The 15,815-nt window shown below is 40.5% G+C and overlaps 1 protein-coding gene across 1 annotated transcript in view; it reads right to left on the bottom strand.

The window, feature by feature from the left end:
* kaznb (kazrin, periplakin interacting protein b) overlaps positions 1 to 15,815 on the bottom strand; it is a 139,973-nt gene that overhangs the window by 72,131 nt on the left and 52,027 nt on the right. Inside the window, exon 3 of the mRNA XM_085456980.1 lies at positions 4,144 to 4,351. Coding sequence (XP_085313106.1) covers positions 4,144 to 4,351 — 208 coding nt within the window. The remainder of the gene's footprint in view (positions 1 to 4,143; positions 4,352 to 15,815) is intronic.

Genomic DNA, 15,815 nt, shown 5'->3' with positions numbered 1-15,815 from the left:
TTGAGCCTCATTTCTGCTGCAACATTCAGATTTCAGGGTCAGAATTTGGCGTTAACAACATGAAAGCCTGAATCCATCGTGCCTTGTATACATGGTTCAGGGGAGATTAACATGATAGATGTGCATCCAACAAATCTGCAGCAACTGTGTGATGCTCTGATGCCATCATGGACGAAAATCTTTGAGGAACTTTTCAAGCACCTTGTTGAATTTGTGCCATGAAGAATTAAGGCAGAAGGCGCACGTAGAAAAAGGAATATGTATTTAGAACTGACGGCCTATTTCAAACAGGAAGGAAGTTGTTTATCACTCTTATTACTACAACAACATTTATCTTCAAGTATTTATAAAAATCAATTTTGCCTTTTGTGTGGTGGGTTGTTTTTATACTATGCCACTGGAGCAGCAAACCTGAACAAAGTGCAAGGACCGGAGCAGTAACAAATTCATAGCTCCTTAATAGTTACCACATTCACCCCAAATTGATCATAAATTCGAAGGTTAACTTATTTAAACTGCCAAACGGTTCATTAGGTCTCGCTTAGCTTCCACTTGCTGTTGGCAGTAGAATTTTAAGCTTTTCTACAAGCTCTGAATTTTTCTCACTGAAAGGTCTAATTTAACTCCATTTTCGTTGCTGTTGACCTCTTACCTTGTGTGTTTAATTTTGTGTCAGCGAGTCAGGTCTTTAAAACGCAACATTGTCCTCCCCAAAAACCTTGAAATGTTCAAACTGAAAGTCATCAAATGTTCTGTTTGTTCAGTTACTTTCCCTTTCATAACCTTCATAACGTTCATCACCTTCATCACCTTCATCACCGTGAATGTCTGAAATAACTCACTTTGTAAAAGCATTGTCCTAACTATTCTCTTTCCACAATGACAAACTGTGATACTCAAGGACAAATGACAACTGATAGACAATACCCACATCAGTGCTCTCTCCCTTTGTGTTATTGTCCTCTGCTCGTTAAAGCAGCCAAAGGTCATCCATACTCTCCGAGCTGTACGACTCACTAACAGCTGCCTTATGGTTGTGTTTTACAGACTTATGAATTGCAATTGGCAGATTCTCATGAGTCCACGATGTGCACTTTCTCACCCACTGACAGCAAGGCGCTTATATAAATAATGTAAAACCCCATAAGGGTTACCTAACATTGATTTTAGAGGACAGGATATTTTCATAGCGCTTCTGGTCCCTGAGACAAACTGAGAGGAAGATGAATATGTATTTTTTCCAAACAGCTCAGTGGAACACAGATACAGCAGCAATGCAGTTGATTGTTTAGGGACGTTAAACAAGGTCTTGACATCAACTGGGTCTATCAAGAGAGAGGCTCAATAGGGTTTCATTGTCCTGGCAATGAATACATTAATGTCAGCAGCCTGAACAGAATAATAAAGGTCATGTCTAATAGCCAGTCATAGACCTTTCCGTTGAATGCTTATACTGTACTCTTAAATGCCGGTAAATAAAGAAAATCTTCTAAAGAGGGTAAGTGTAAAAATTATACAAAATGTTTATTAGCAAAAGCAAATAACCAAGTTAATCCTGGATCTCTGTGAACAGACTGAAAGTTTTGGTTCATTTAATGCTTTGCTCCTTGTGGTTAGCTCAGTTAGAAGGACTCCACAATGGACTCCAAGGCCATCAGGAACAGCTGAAGTGCTGTGTTTATGGGCTTATTGGATGTCTGTCAGAGATGCTGTTGTAGCTCCACAGGGAGTTGAAACACAGCAGAAATTCTGACATTTGGCACAGTGTAATATATTTACAGGAAGTCAGCTCATGCATATTAAAAAAAAAACACACACACACAAAAAACTGCTTTGATCCTGCACAGGGCATGGCCAACAAATGGGCAAGCGAACAGCCTGGCCTGGAGAGGGATACACACCTAAAGAACATTTAATCTCACTAAGCCACTGGACGATGGTGCTGGCTCATCACACCCCAAAACGCCTAAACTTAAGAACTTACAAAAACATGTTTAAGCCAAGCGGTTCTCAGTGTGGGTGTGTTTAGTTTAATCAGTCACCTGACTGCGAGCCTGGCCTCTGGGAACAGGAAGTATGACATCACCACCCTGACATTCAGGAATGTGGGAATGTCAGGCTGCCTGTTAACATTGAGAGGGAGTCAGAACAGCAAGCTGAATGAACACAACACTGCAGCAGCCACACAGATGAAACACTCAGACTGGGCTTGAACTGACATTTATCGCAAAAAACAAACAAACAAACTATAAATGCAGCATATATAATACTTCAAGCCATGACAAGAATAGATTCAATGACTGCGCCATAGTACTTTTCAGGATTTGTGAAGCCACTCTGCTGCTCGTGGTTTGGCCATCTGATAAGCATTAATCTGTTACTCAGATTAATCTGTTTGGATCTTATATCATTTTCCCATTGGTAGTTGAACCATCACGCTCCAGCATCGGCTGAATTTCGAAGAAAAGAGGAGAATCTCCCATGTAGTCCCTGCACCTGATGCTGTGCTCAACGCATAAGACTTACAGGTCAAGAAAATCTTACCAACTGTAGCTGGCAATGCAAAAAACTCACTTTTAAACATGTTTTCTGAATAATAAAGTGCTTTGTTCATATTTTTTTTCTTTTACACTCTCTGTGTACCGGGTGGATTGAAAAATATATCTATTAGGCAGCAGCTGAGGGCTAAATCAGCTGGCTGAATAATCTCTGTTATGTTCTCTAATTTGCATATTGTAACATTTCTTTTAATGAAAATGGAGTTTTTTGTTATAAATTGTTTGCATTGGAGAAAAAGGAGCAGCAGTAACAACTGCAGTTGTATTTTTCTCTAATAACTGTCAGCTTATTATTACCATTTTCTCAGTGTGTACTTCTTCTTTTACAGCATGCCCACAATGAATGACTATAATGGTTTCGCTTCCATTAAGTTGTGGGATTTGTAACACAAGTATTAGCAAAACCTTTTAGTCCTTTGTAACTTATATCTTCTCTTCATTCATTAGACCTTTTCCTACTTGGGTAGTCTCTTGTATATCTTTTAAAGTGCATTTAATAGCCACTGTGGCTGGGTATGATAAGATCTCAAAAACATACAGGCTCCCAGATGCATTCAATTCGAATGCAGAACAGAAACACCAAAAGGTGAAAGGTCTTTTTTTTTCTGTTGCTCTCTTTTTCAGCAAGCCAAATTTTCTGTGCATGCAGTGAATGTAAAATATTATTTGTTAAGTTTGGAAACTTTTGAAAGTTTCTCACCAAATTATCTGGATAGCTGACACAAGTATTTGCTGTTCTGTTAATGCATTCAAGGCAACAGGAAAACAAAAATTCCCCTTTTATTCTTGTTCCTGTCAAACTCCATAAAGATGATCATTAATGAATCCAAGATGTCGGCGATATAAAAGTAACTAACTCGAATACGTCGTAACGAGGCTTAATTAGACCCAGAACACAGTCTCACACTAGATAAAAATTTCCTGTCAGACATCATTAGTCATGGAATAACTAGATATAAAACAGCACTTTAGCCAAGTTATTACTTTAAGCAACACGAGAGATATCAATAAGTGTAACACGAAGCCAAGAGGAACTATTTTAAGAGCAGGAAGCCTCAATGAGCAGTCCCATGAAAACTTCTCTTTAACTTCTCGTTCGTCATTCATTACATCTTTTTCCCAGCTAAGTGGCAGTGCCATGGTGTCACCGCCCTCCTTCAGAGATGCTGGCATGCAGTTTCTGGGCATGAAGCACAACAGTTTCTCCTCATAGACTCGGGGAGAGTGCGGAGAAGGAGCCAGAGCTGGAGGGAGTGCAGCCCCAGAGGAGCCCAGCTGCTGCCTGGGAAACCAAACCCTGAGCAACTCTGGCCCACGCTCTCTAACCCCAACCCCTCCCTGCCATTTAATAACAACACTCAGTCGTTCTCTCTTTTCTTTCAAGCTGCTGACTTTTCTCATGCTGAGTATGGGGAAAAATAAGTCAATGGAGGAACGGTGGGATGATATTAGTCACTCCGCTGCACATTCTTAGAATACTTCCCACTGCTGATTTCAAAACACTCACACATGTTCCTGTTCTTGCTCTCTCACACACACAGAGGCACGAGATTACATGTGAGTGCGCACACATTCAGGCACTCACCCCGGTAGTGAAGGCTGTCATCGTGGTGGTTGTGTTGGTGGTGGTTCTCCAAGCCAGGGGGGCTGCTGGCACCCAGCTCTCCCAGTCTACGGCTGGTGGCGGAGAGCTCGGAGCGCAGGTTGGTCACTTCCTGGCTGGCAGACTGGATGGCCCCATCAATCCTCTGTGCCAGCTGTTTGTTGTCTTCCATCATTTTAAGGATTTTCCCCTGAGGACCAAATCCACACAGAGCAGCATGGTGTCAAGAGAAGCATTACAGGAGGTGAAGTTAAGACCCTTTCCTCCTCCGCCACCTCTTATCACCCTCTTCTTCTTCTTCTCCTACTCCACCTGTGCTTTTTCTCTCACAGTGTACTTCGCACATAAAAAAAAAAAAAGCCGGCAGTACAGGGATGATGTCTACCTGTTACTGCATAAAGAATGCGTCCAAGCACTACAGAGTCAGAGAAAGCATGTGTGTGCGAGAGGAGAGAGTGAGCGCGGGAGAAAGAGGGGAAGAGAGAAACCAAAGGGAGCAGGAAGAGAAAGAAAAAAAGGCAGGGGAGAAAAAGATGCAGCCCAGCAGGCGGAGGGGAAAGTGAATGCTCCCGCAGAGGAGAATGTGCTGTGAGCAGCTGCTCTCAGAGAGGACCCTGCACACACTGAGATGACATGCAGCCTTTTAAATGGACTGTACCATGTGCAGGAGGACTAGGGGAGATGGTGGGGGTGCAGTTGGACTGAGCTGCTCTCCAGTAACTCTCTAAACACAGAGCGTGGTGTGTACCCCACACCCTGTGGAGTTTGTAAGGAGTGAGCAATTGGGTTTGTAATAGGGGGGAAAAGTACAGATTGTTTTTCTGTCCTTCTTCCTCTCTCTGTATCCCCACACTCAAAGCTTGCCAGCAGTATTGAGCCCTTTGACAAGCACTTGTCAAGCCCTCTATATCTTTTCACTTGGCCTCCTTTGCTCACACACCCGCTGTCTTTTTGTCTCTCCGACCCCCCCCCCCCATTCCTTTATATATTCTTCTCTTTGTCCTGGGAAAGCTCACCCCCACATCGGTGGAAGAGGAAGGGGGCTGGCACAAGGCACCCAAGGGGAAAACATTTCAGCATTCAGAACAAACTTAGTAGAGGACGGAGGAACAGGCCTCTAACGGGCTACACGGTAACAGAAGAGGCCTGGAGAATTACAATGGAGTTGTGGCGGGAACACAGTAAAGTTTCACATCTTTGATCAAAAGCAGTTTGGAGAATTATATTTCGGCTTATCAGCAAGCACAGGAAATAAACGCGGCGGCATCGTTTCTTATCTGTACAGCTGTAAAACTCCATCACGCATCTAAAAGGTTAGAGATGGGTTAGGCTGTGCATCTTAACTTAAAACAATCTGGGATATTGCTGAGCCGTCACAACTAAAGATCTGCATTTGACATTTTCATTTTCCAAGTAAGAAAACACATCCTGTCTGGCACGAAACAGAGGCTGATGAGCAATACATCACTGAGATGCTGTCATCCGAGGCTCAGGTGATAACGGCTCGCTGTTCATTGGTATTCACACAACGGCACAGAGTGACAACCAAATGAGACACACAACTTGTTAGTTGCACCGGTAGTCTGTTCACTGCATACTGTTTTACAATAAAGTCCTCAGAATGTTGGTGTTGTTTGGGTTATGTGGCCTTGACTCCTCTACTTTGACTCAACTATTTTACTCTGTAAAGCCAGTGTCCGTCCTTTGATGAAAAATATTACGCTATACTGCCTGGTCAAAATGAAAATGGAAACAGGATGCTATCTCTTTAAAAATCATTAACTATTGAAGATACTGCTTCAGGTTAATTAGGACTGATTTAATTAAGACACAAGTGATTTTGAATAACGTGTCTATACCTGTAAGCAGCTGTGCCTCTAAAATGTTAAGAATATTTTTACTACATGTCATTATCTTTGGCTGGAGCAGGAGAAAAAGCTGATTTTATTAACAAATTATTAATGGCATGCTGCATTTTTAAAGTTCTGAAGCAGTGAATCCAGCTGGGACTCTTTCTTGGTCTTAAGTAGAGCTGACACAATTAGTCAATCAGCTGATAAGGCCATTAACAGAATCTGCACAACAGTTTTGAAAACAGATTAAATATTAATGTCATCAAGTGAGAATGCTGCTTTGCTCAAATTTGAGAAAAAATTCTTTTCCAGGGCTTAAAAATTACTGTGCAAAACTCTTGAGCCACAAAATGAAGTTGTTGCCAATCAGACGCTTTCCAAACTGTGGATCAAAATCTGGCAGTACTTTTCTGTGTTCATAATTTCATCAATTCTGACAAGATCAACCCTCAACCTTCTCTCCTTGTTTCCTTCCATTAAGAAGGGCTTCTTAATACCACTTCTTAATGCCACCTTTCCATTCAGGCCATTTGTGATCAGGCTTCAACAAAGCATCACTCAGGTTTTCTCTGGATATTTTCTGCCTAACTCTTAAGGACTTTCAGATATTGTTCATCTGTAGATTTTGTATTTTTTTTTTAGGTCTGCCACTTCTTCTGTCATCCACATGTCCAGTTTCTGCTAATATTTTTAGCGGACTATGTTAGACGTTCCAAGTTTTTTGCTAAAATGTCTTTTGAAATAAACCTGTTGGTCCATAACACTATTTTATCCCTATTAAACTGTGTTATCTTTAGTATTTTTCATAGAAGTGGAAACAAATTATGTGTTTTTGTGACTGCTAGAAACAGAGCACCTAATATCACAATTAAAACTTGGTTCTTGGTAAAAAAGCAGTCAATGTCCAAACAAAAACTTTACAAGGCCAGCAGAAAGCCTGGTGAACTATTGCTCAAGACCACTTTTGACAAATTAAAAGAAAATGTGGCTCCATGGAAGCAGAATATAAAGAAATGAGGGGTTGCTAAAGACTTTTGTGAACACTGTATAATTTTAAACTGAACGTCTTTGCATCTTTAATCATGTTTGTAATTATAACACCTAACATTTGTTGATGAATATTGCAACAAATTGGATATTTGGGTGTAAACTAAATACCAAGTACATATAATGTTAACTCACACACACAAAAAAATTTTTTATAGGGAAATGGGTTGTACAGTTTCATTGAAGTTAGTTTGTAAATATGCCAACACTAACATTCGATTCACTTTATGAGGGTTGACTTACCCTTCTTTGTACTGCAGCTTTGTATGGATAGGAAAACAGTGGCCTCTAATCTTTTTTTGCAAGGTCTCCCATAATAGCTACTGTTAAATGCACATCTAGTTATTCCCATAGAGAACAATTATTGCTTACAGTTAGTAGAGAAGATCTACAGCAGCACAGACATGTTAGCAGATCATTATCACTGTCTAGACAGTCACATTGCTGCCCCAGTTGACACACTGGCCCTGATTTGTAGCTGATTATCAAAGAGAAATGTAGCACAGTCTGGAATAAGGATAGGGTTATCAGAGGGCTCTTGATTTACATAGAAGGCTTTATGTTATTTCAAAATTACTGCTTTTCTAAAAGAATCTCGAAGCTCTTCCCTCATAGTCATAACCACGCTCTGCACTGAGCCATGTGAGGGAGGGCTTTCATAAACCCAGCTGTGGAATGCGCGGAAATTAATGATTTCAGGGTCAAGAGTCACAGGGTGTCCCAGATACACATCAATAACCAGACAAATAGTTTGAGGACACGCAATTGTGCCATGTCCAAAACACACAGCCTCCTCCTCCTCCTTTGTCTCCACAACTGGACTGAGAGCATCTATGATCACAGCCGAGACCTGAGGCCAGTGCAGCAGCTTGGCCGACTGCCTTTGATAACCACTTCTCCGGTCGGTGCTTGTATGGATTTGGATCACTTTTCCAAACTTATGCGAGTGTTTGTGTTGTTAGTTTTCTCACTTGTTTGATGCTATTAATGGGAAGTTTAATTAAGTGTGCTGCGGGTGTGCAGTTAAAAAGAGGTATTGATAAAGAGTCACCATGACTGTCTGCCTGGGTTAATTGAATATCGACTAATCCTCCACACACTGAAATGCTTTCCATTTTTTCCCAATAACAAAGTGATATAATGCTGTGCTCAACTTATTAATACACATCTTATCAGGGGCTTGGGGAAAATATCCACTCGGCTCGACTAAACTTACTAATATTAATCAAATACTGCAAAAAAAGATAGAAAGTCTATGAGGTATGTGAGCCTTACTTCTGAATAGGAGGAACTTGGAAAGTTGCATAAAAACTAGAAATGTTTTTTCAAAAACAAGATAGTTAAGAAATGCAGTGCAGTCAGGCTGATGTAGCCCTACTATTCCCATTGTTGTGGTTCACAGGTAAGAGGACAGCAGAGGAAGGCAAAATTATTACCAGGCAAGATTGCATTTAGAGCAAGTCTTTGAGTCCATGTGAGGCGAATATCAGGCAGAAGGCAAACGTAAAACAGACAAGAGATCATTCAAGGGAAAGACGGGGAATGGCCAACACACTTCCCTGCTGTGAGTGCAGAAACAATCTGCCAGGGAACGAAGTGAAGTACAGGGAGTGCAGAATTATTAGGCAAATGAGTATTTTGTCCACATCATCCTCTTCATGCATGTTGTCTTACTCCAAGCTGTATAGGCTCGAAAGCCTACTACCAATTAAGCATATTAGGTGATGTGCATCTCTGTAATGAGAAGGGGTGTGGTCTAATAACATCAACACAACAAGCTTCTGAAGCGTGATCATCGAACAATCAAGCGTTTCATTCAAAATAGTCAACAGGGTCGCAAGAAGCGTGTGGAAAAACCAAGGCGCCAAATAACTGCCCATGAACTGAGAAAAGTCAAGCGTGCAGCTGCCAAGATGCCACTTGGCACCAGTTTGGCCATATTTCAGAGCTGCAACATCACTGGAGTGCCCAAAAGCACAAGGTGTGCAATACTCAGAGACATGGCCAAGGTAAGAAAGGCTGAAAGACGACCACCACTGAACAAGACACACAAGCTGAAACGTCAAGACTGGGCCAAGAAATATCTCAAGACTGATTTTTCTAAGGTTTTATGGACTGATGAAATGAGAGTGAGTCTTGATGGGCCAGATGGATGGGCCCGTGGCTGGATTGGTAAAGGGCAGAGAGCTCCAGTCCGACTCAGACGCCAGCAAGGTGGAGGTGGAGTACTGGTTTGGGCTGGTATCATCAAAGATGAGCTTGTGGGGCCTTTTCGGGTTAAGGATGGAGTCAAGCTCAACTCCCAGTCCTACTGCCAGTTTCTGGAAGACACCTTCTTCAAGCAGTGGTACAGGAAGAAGTCTGCATCCTTCAAGAAAAACATGATTTCCATGCAGGACAATGCTCCATCACACGCGTCCAAGTACTCCACAGCGTGGCTGGCAAGAAAGGGTATAAAAGAAGAAAAACTAATGACATGGCCTCCTTGTTCACCTGATCTGAACCCCATTGAGAACCTGTGGTCCATCATCAAATGTGAGATTTACAAGGAGAGAAAACAGTACACCTCTCTGAACAGTGTCTGGGAGGCTGTGGTTGCTGCTGCACGCAATGTTGATGGTGAACAGATCAAAACACTGACAGAATCCATGGATGGCAGGCTTTTGAGTGTCCTTGCAAAGAAAGGTGGCTATATTGGTCGCTGATTTGTTTTTGTTTTGTTTTGTTTTTGAATGTCAGAAATGTATATTTGTGAATGTGGAGATGTTATATTGGTTTCACTGGTAAAAATAAATAATTGAAATGGGCGTATATTTGTTTTTTGTTAAGTTGCCTAATAATTATGCACAGTAATAGTCACCTGCACACACAGATATCCCCCTAAAATAGCTAAAACTAAAAACAAACTGAAAACTACTTCCAAAAACATTCAGCTTTGATATTAATGAGTTTTTTGGGTTCATTGAGAACATGGTTGTTGTTCAATAATAAAATTATTCCTCAAAAATACAACTTGCCTAATAATTCTGCACTCCCTGTATATGTACACAGTGATGACTTATTCTCACAAAGGCAGGAAATGAAGAAAAAAAGGAAAAGTCCAAAAAATGACCTCCTGCTTTCTTTTTCTTATCACTTTACCTTAACCTTGATGGAAAAGGGCATAAGGATAAGTTAAGGTGTGAGGGAAAATATATATCAGGATTTAGGAAAAGTGAAATACGATGCGCTAATAATCGGACTGCACTTACACCAGGCTCTTTAATAATGTGATGATGGATTCTAGTGATGTGGGCCATGATGAAACTACTATGTGACCCAGACTGCAGAAAGTTCATCTTGTATGCTTTGCTCAGAGTGCTCCTATCAGCTTATTTAATGAAAGACATATAGATAGAAGACGTGTTTTTCATGACAGTAGTGTAGTGTGCCACTATGAATTTTGGTATGGCATCTTACTTCCTTTTCTTAAAGGTTGGTCCAGTATCCAGTGTGAAAGGAAGTATTTAAGGAAACACTGAAGCACATTTCCTTACTAGTTAGGGACTTTCCTAAGAAGATTTGATTACACGACCATTTTACTGGTAAGTAAGTTCAAAATAAAACAGGACATCAAAGTACACAACTATAAGTCTGCTTATTTGCCTAATTCAAATTTTTAAAAATTTATTTGGAAACCTATTCCATGACGTTCCCTACACACTCTTCTTGAGCTAATCTAAAGGCCACATGAAAGCTTGGAGGTTTGTAGCAACTAACTCTGCATAAAGTTGGTGACCTCTGCACACTTTGCACATCTGCTGACCCTGCTCTGTAATTTTATGTGGCCTACCACTTTGTGGCTGAGTTGCTGTCGTTCGCAATCGCTTCCACTTTCTTACAATACCAATAACAGTTGACTGTGGAATATTTAGCGAGGGAAATTTCCTGACTTGTTCCACAGGTGTCATCCTATCACGGTACCATACCAGAATTCACTGAGCGCGATATATTCTTTCACAAATGCTCTTAGAAGCAATCTTATAGCAATATATATATGTGTATATATATATATATATGTATATATATTTATATATATATATATATATATATATATATATATTAAACCTAACAACACCGGTGTTGTTGGGTTTACAGCAGTGACAACAAAAAGCAAACCTTGAGAAATATTTTCAGTTGCTTGCCAGTCTCCTTTTCACATCTCCTTTCTTTTGTCTCCATTAAATCTTGACAGGTATGTCTGGTTCTTTCTCTGGTTACTAAATGTTAAACCATCTTCATCATTTCTGTCTGTCTGCCATGGGTCCAGATGGAAAATAATGGGTTTTTAGGGCTTGTTTGGATGAAACTGTTCCTGCTGTGCCAGAATGATGATGATAAGAGAAGTAAGAGTGAATCACAATAGTAAAGTTGCTGGAGGCTAAAAGCAAAATGTTGTAAAACGGGAAGCTGAAAAGTACAGGAGAACTGAGACAGGCTCCATGTATAGTGATAACTCTTCATGGGTTTATAACATTGCATTGCATTAGGCATTTGATACCATGTTAATAAAGAAAATATTGATCTGTGCTGACAATTAGGTAATTGCAGGAAATGTTGAAGGCCTGTGGGAAATGCATTGCATTTTTATGGTATTATTAATCAAATTTAGTTGTAGAATTAATTTAATTCACAGGATTAGCCAAAAACACACATCCCCATCTGGCTATTGAAATAAATCTATTACAACAAAAGATTTTCCATATCCATATTGCCCATGACTAAAGCTCATCTCCAGTATTAGCTGGTCAAGCTTCATATCTCACAGATGTAACACTCTTAAAAAGCAGTCATTGTTTATGATCTGAAATCTTAAATATTTTTAGGTTCTTGTCACGGTCAAGTAATAATAGGCATGTTTTCTTAACCGTCACTGAGAGAGAAAAAAAACATCTTCCCAAGGAGTAAAGCTTGTATATGGCTGAAAGTATATCCCAGCCTTCATGTAGCGCTGCACCGAATCTAAGCTGTCACAGACAGCAGGCCTGAATTTGTAAATTGTAATATGTCACAATATTCAGTCTGCTGTGGTCTGTATCAAAACAGCAAGTTACAGGTTATTTTATTCTGACATTAAAGGCTGTCTGAGCCCACAGCACACCGTCTGCCAGCATCAAAGCATAAAGGACTTTTCATTCTTTACTTGTAGGCAGGTTAATTTGCACTGCATTTAGATGTTACCTTTGTCTGTGTGGCATCGGATTAGTGTGTGTGTGTGAGGGTGTGCCTAGTTACAAATAAAACTAGCATTTTGTGTGCCATTACCACTTTCTTTCTTTTTGCCAACATTTGCGACAAACAAGATACTTCAGACAAATCTGGCCTTTGGCAGTCAGTTAAAAAACAGCCAGTTTTTCACAAAAACAAGGCTTCTGCCTTTAAACTATCCTAAGATCATGTGTGCTTGATTCATTGTTGCAGAAATGTGTACTTTGTTACTAAAAAGCACATGCACACTGTTTAAAGTGATGCAATACAAAAACGATTGCATCACATGTGTGACAGGACAGATAAAGCTATAGAAAGCTTGCATGAAGAATGCTGCTTTGAATGCTCCACACACTGCAGAATTACCAGATGGAAATGTCACAGCTGGAGGAAAAAAACAGGGTATTTATGTCTGTGGAAGTGACGAAGAGAGAAAGCCTTTTGCCCCAAGTAGTGACAATCGAGGACAGAGCGGCATTGATGGAATAAACTATGAATGGTGGGGAACGGAAACTCAACTTCTTTCTTTTTGTATTGAGCTTTTTCTCTAATGCTTCTTTCATGTCACTTTTGGTGTATAACAGCCTTGCTCAAAAAACCTTTATATAAGTTTACTCATTAGTTAGAAGCTTTACTGCTTATGAAAGGAAGTATCATTAATGGATAACATGACGGTGTTCAATGTAAAAGGATTCAACTGACCTGTCTTTGTCCAACGACTCCAGATAAATTTGGGAGAATCAGGTCCCTGCACTGTCTGAAGCTGCTCTTTTTCACATGTAGCACACAGATGTGTTTTTGGCTTCTAGAAGTACTTTGTTTGGTGTAGGTGAGGCTGCTGTCTGAGTAGTGTACATGGGAGGCCAGACATACACTCATTGGTCACTTGATTTGTTAAATCTGTTCCTCTGACTATTATATTTAGTCAGCCAGTCACATGGGAGCAATTCAATGCATAATCAAGACAATCTGCTGAAATTCAAATCATCATAAGAATGTGTAAGAAAAATAAGATGAGTGACTTTAACTTATTGTGAGGGTATTGGTATATTCAGTAAACAGCAGGCAAATGCCTTCTTAATACAAGAGGTCAAAGGAGAATTGCAAGAAATCTTTGAGCTTATAGGAAAGCAACAGTAAGGTATATAACGACTCATTATAACCAAGGTAAGGAGAAGAGCATCTTTGAATGCACAACAGATCAAACTTTGAGGCAAATGGGCTGCAACAGTAGAAGACCACACTGGGTGCAGCAAACTGAGGCTACAATTTGCTCATGCACACCAAAATTGGACAATAAAAGGCTAAAAAACATGGTCTGGTCTGATTAGTCATCATTTCTGATGGTAGGGTCAGAATTTTGCATAAACAACATGAAAACATGGATCCATCCTACCATGCACCAGCGGTTCAGGCTGTTGGTGGTGTAATGGTGTGGGGGATATTTTCTTGGCATAGCATGAGCCCTGCTTGGCGCTGATTAAACACCACAGCCTACCTGAGTATTATTATAATCACTATCTGTTTATGACCACAGTGTACCCATCTTCTCATGGCTGCTTCCAGCAGGATAACACACCATGCTACAAAGCTGAAATTATTTCAGACTGTTTTCTTGAACATGACAATGAGTTCACTGCACTCAAATGGCCTCCACGGTGACCATATCTCAATATAGTAGCTGTGGGATGTGGTAGAATTGGAGATTTGCATTATGGATATGCACAAAAACGTTCTAAAGATAAAAGATGTCTGACTTGTTGATAGCAAGGTGAATCTTTTCTCTCCCATTATAGCCATCTGATACGTTTTAAACTCATTCGGTGTTAAATGTTTGATGAAGCAATAATTTAAGTTATAGCAGAAACTTCACCGTTTTTCATTTAAAACCAAAGTGTTAGACTTATCTTCAACAGTAACAGAAGTCAGAGGAACTGACTGAATTTATATCTAATGCAACACATGAAATAAAATGCTTGATCAGAAGTAGCACTCGTCATCTCTTCAGCTCCAGCTCTGCAACTGTCTGCACATGCAGATAATCACTGAATGAACATTCAGGCAACGGTGGAAAAGCCGCAGCTCCACTCCACCTCTGCAGCCTCAACTTTGGCAGAAGGGTAAACTCTCATCACTGATGCTTTTCTAGGCTGAGATAAATCCTGAAGAGAAACACCTATTATCTGTTGTCAAACTCAACACACTTTCCGCCCAAAGTCGACACCGCTCAAACACCTTGCAGCCATGTCCTTCTCCCATCACTGATAGCGTTGTAATAATTGTTTACCACAGTAAACACAGTTAACAGTTTGACAGCCTCTACACTTGGAGATAACAGTTGACAGGGTTACGGATGAAACACACTGCCAGAGGCCTTGATAAGTATCAAGATAAAGGCTTGTCTACAGGGCTCTGAGGGAAGCAAAGGGAGAGAGGAAGCATGGGTGAGAGACGGCGGTTTTGTTATGATGAACCTGCAGGATGGGAAATAAATCTGAGGAAATGTGGTTTTTTTCCCATACTTATTTTCTGCTGAACACCATTTTTGATTTTTCTCTCATTTCCCCTCATTCTCACTTCTGCTCCCTGCTGCCTGCTTCCTGCAATTGCTTCTCCTCATTGTGCTCACTGTGGTACTCATAATCAATAGCCTTTTTCTTCCTTAGCTCTACCACATTTGTACTTCTCTCTTCACAATGAAACGTTCAGACATGCAGAGCTGAATATCTAATAACATGGATATCATGGTGAGATCAGTGTTGAAACCGAAGGTGCCTGTTTTTGTGAAAAGCATTACACACTTGGCTACTTTGCTTCACTCTAAATGAGATCCTCACCCCTGCTGCCACTCTTCTGTGCTCTCTTCTGCAGGAGACACAATTAAAAGGTGATGCTGAGAGAACGAGATGTGCTCCTGTTGCTTTCAGGTGAGAAAATAGTTGAAGGTGGCGTGATTAGCAACATAGTAACAGCAATTTGAGTACCGTAAATCCAAATAATATGAGATTATTGGAGTATCAAGTGGTAGCTTAATCACACTGTTTCAGGCCATAAAAAGCAAAAACGGGTTTCAGCAGAGCAAATTATTCGTCTGTGAGTAATACTACAGGAGGACATCTGTCAAGGTAAAACATTTTCTACTACATACAAGGAAAATCTTTCATTGCCAAACTTTTCTCCATCAATCTGTTTCCTTCTTCTTTTAGGGCAGTATAGTGATTTTCAGAGAGCAACTACAGGGGTAATCACCCTGACAGAGCTCTCCTGGTTGATTTATGATTTACGTTTAGCTGGTTATAGGCTGCTGAGAGCAGGTTGAAGTGCACTTCGAGAAGGTATCTGGGCAAGACTTGGATAGGGAAATGGTTGGCAGGTCAGCTGTGTGTCTTTTTCTGGTAAAGCACCCATCTTCAATTGGTGAAATAAAAGAAGACAAGGTGAAAGACTAAAGAGCTTTTCACACAGGAGGTCATTATCAGTAATATGGCGACCAGAGGCCATTGATTG

This window comes from Copadichromis virginalis, linkage group LG5 (genome assembly GCF_057382275.1).
Source record: "Copadichromis virginalis isolate Kocher_CV1m ecotype Utaka linkage group LG5, C_Virginalis_male_GT1.1, whole genome shotgun sequence".
NCBI classification, from domain to species: domain Eukaryota; kingdom Metazoa; phylum Chordata; class Actinopteri; order Cichliformes; family Cichlidae; genus Copadichromis; species Copadichromis virginalis.
The sequence above is the reverse complement of the archived record's forward strand: the minus strand, read 5'-3'. Positions and strand labels throughout refer to the sequence as shown.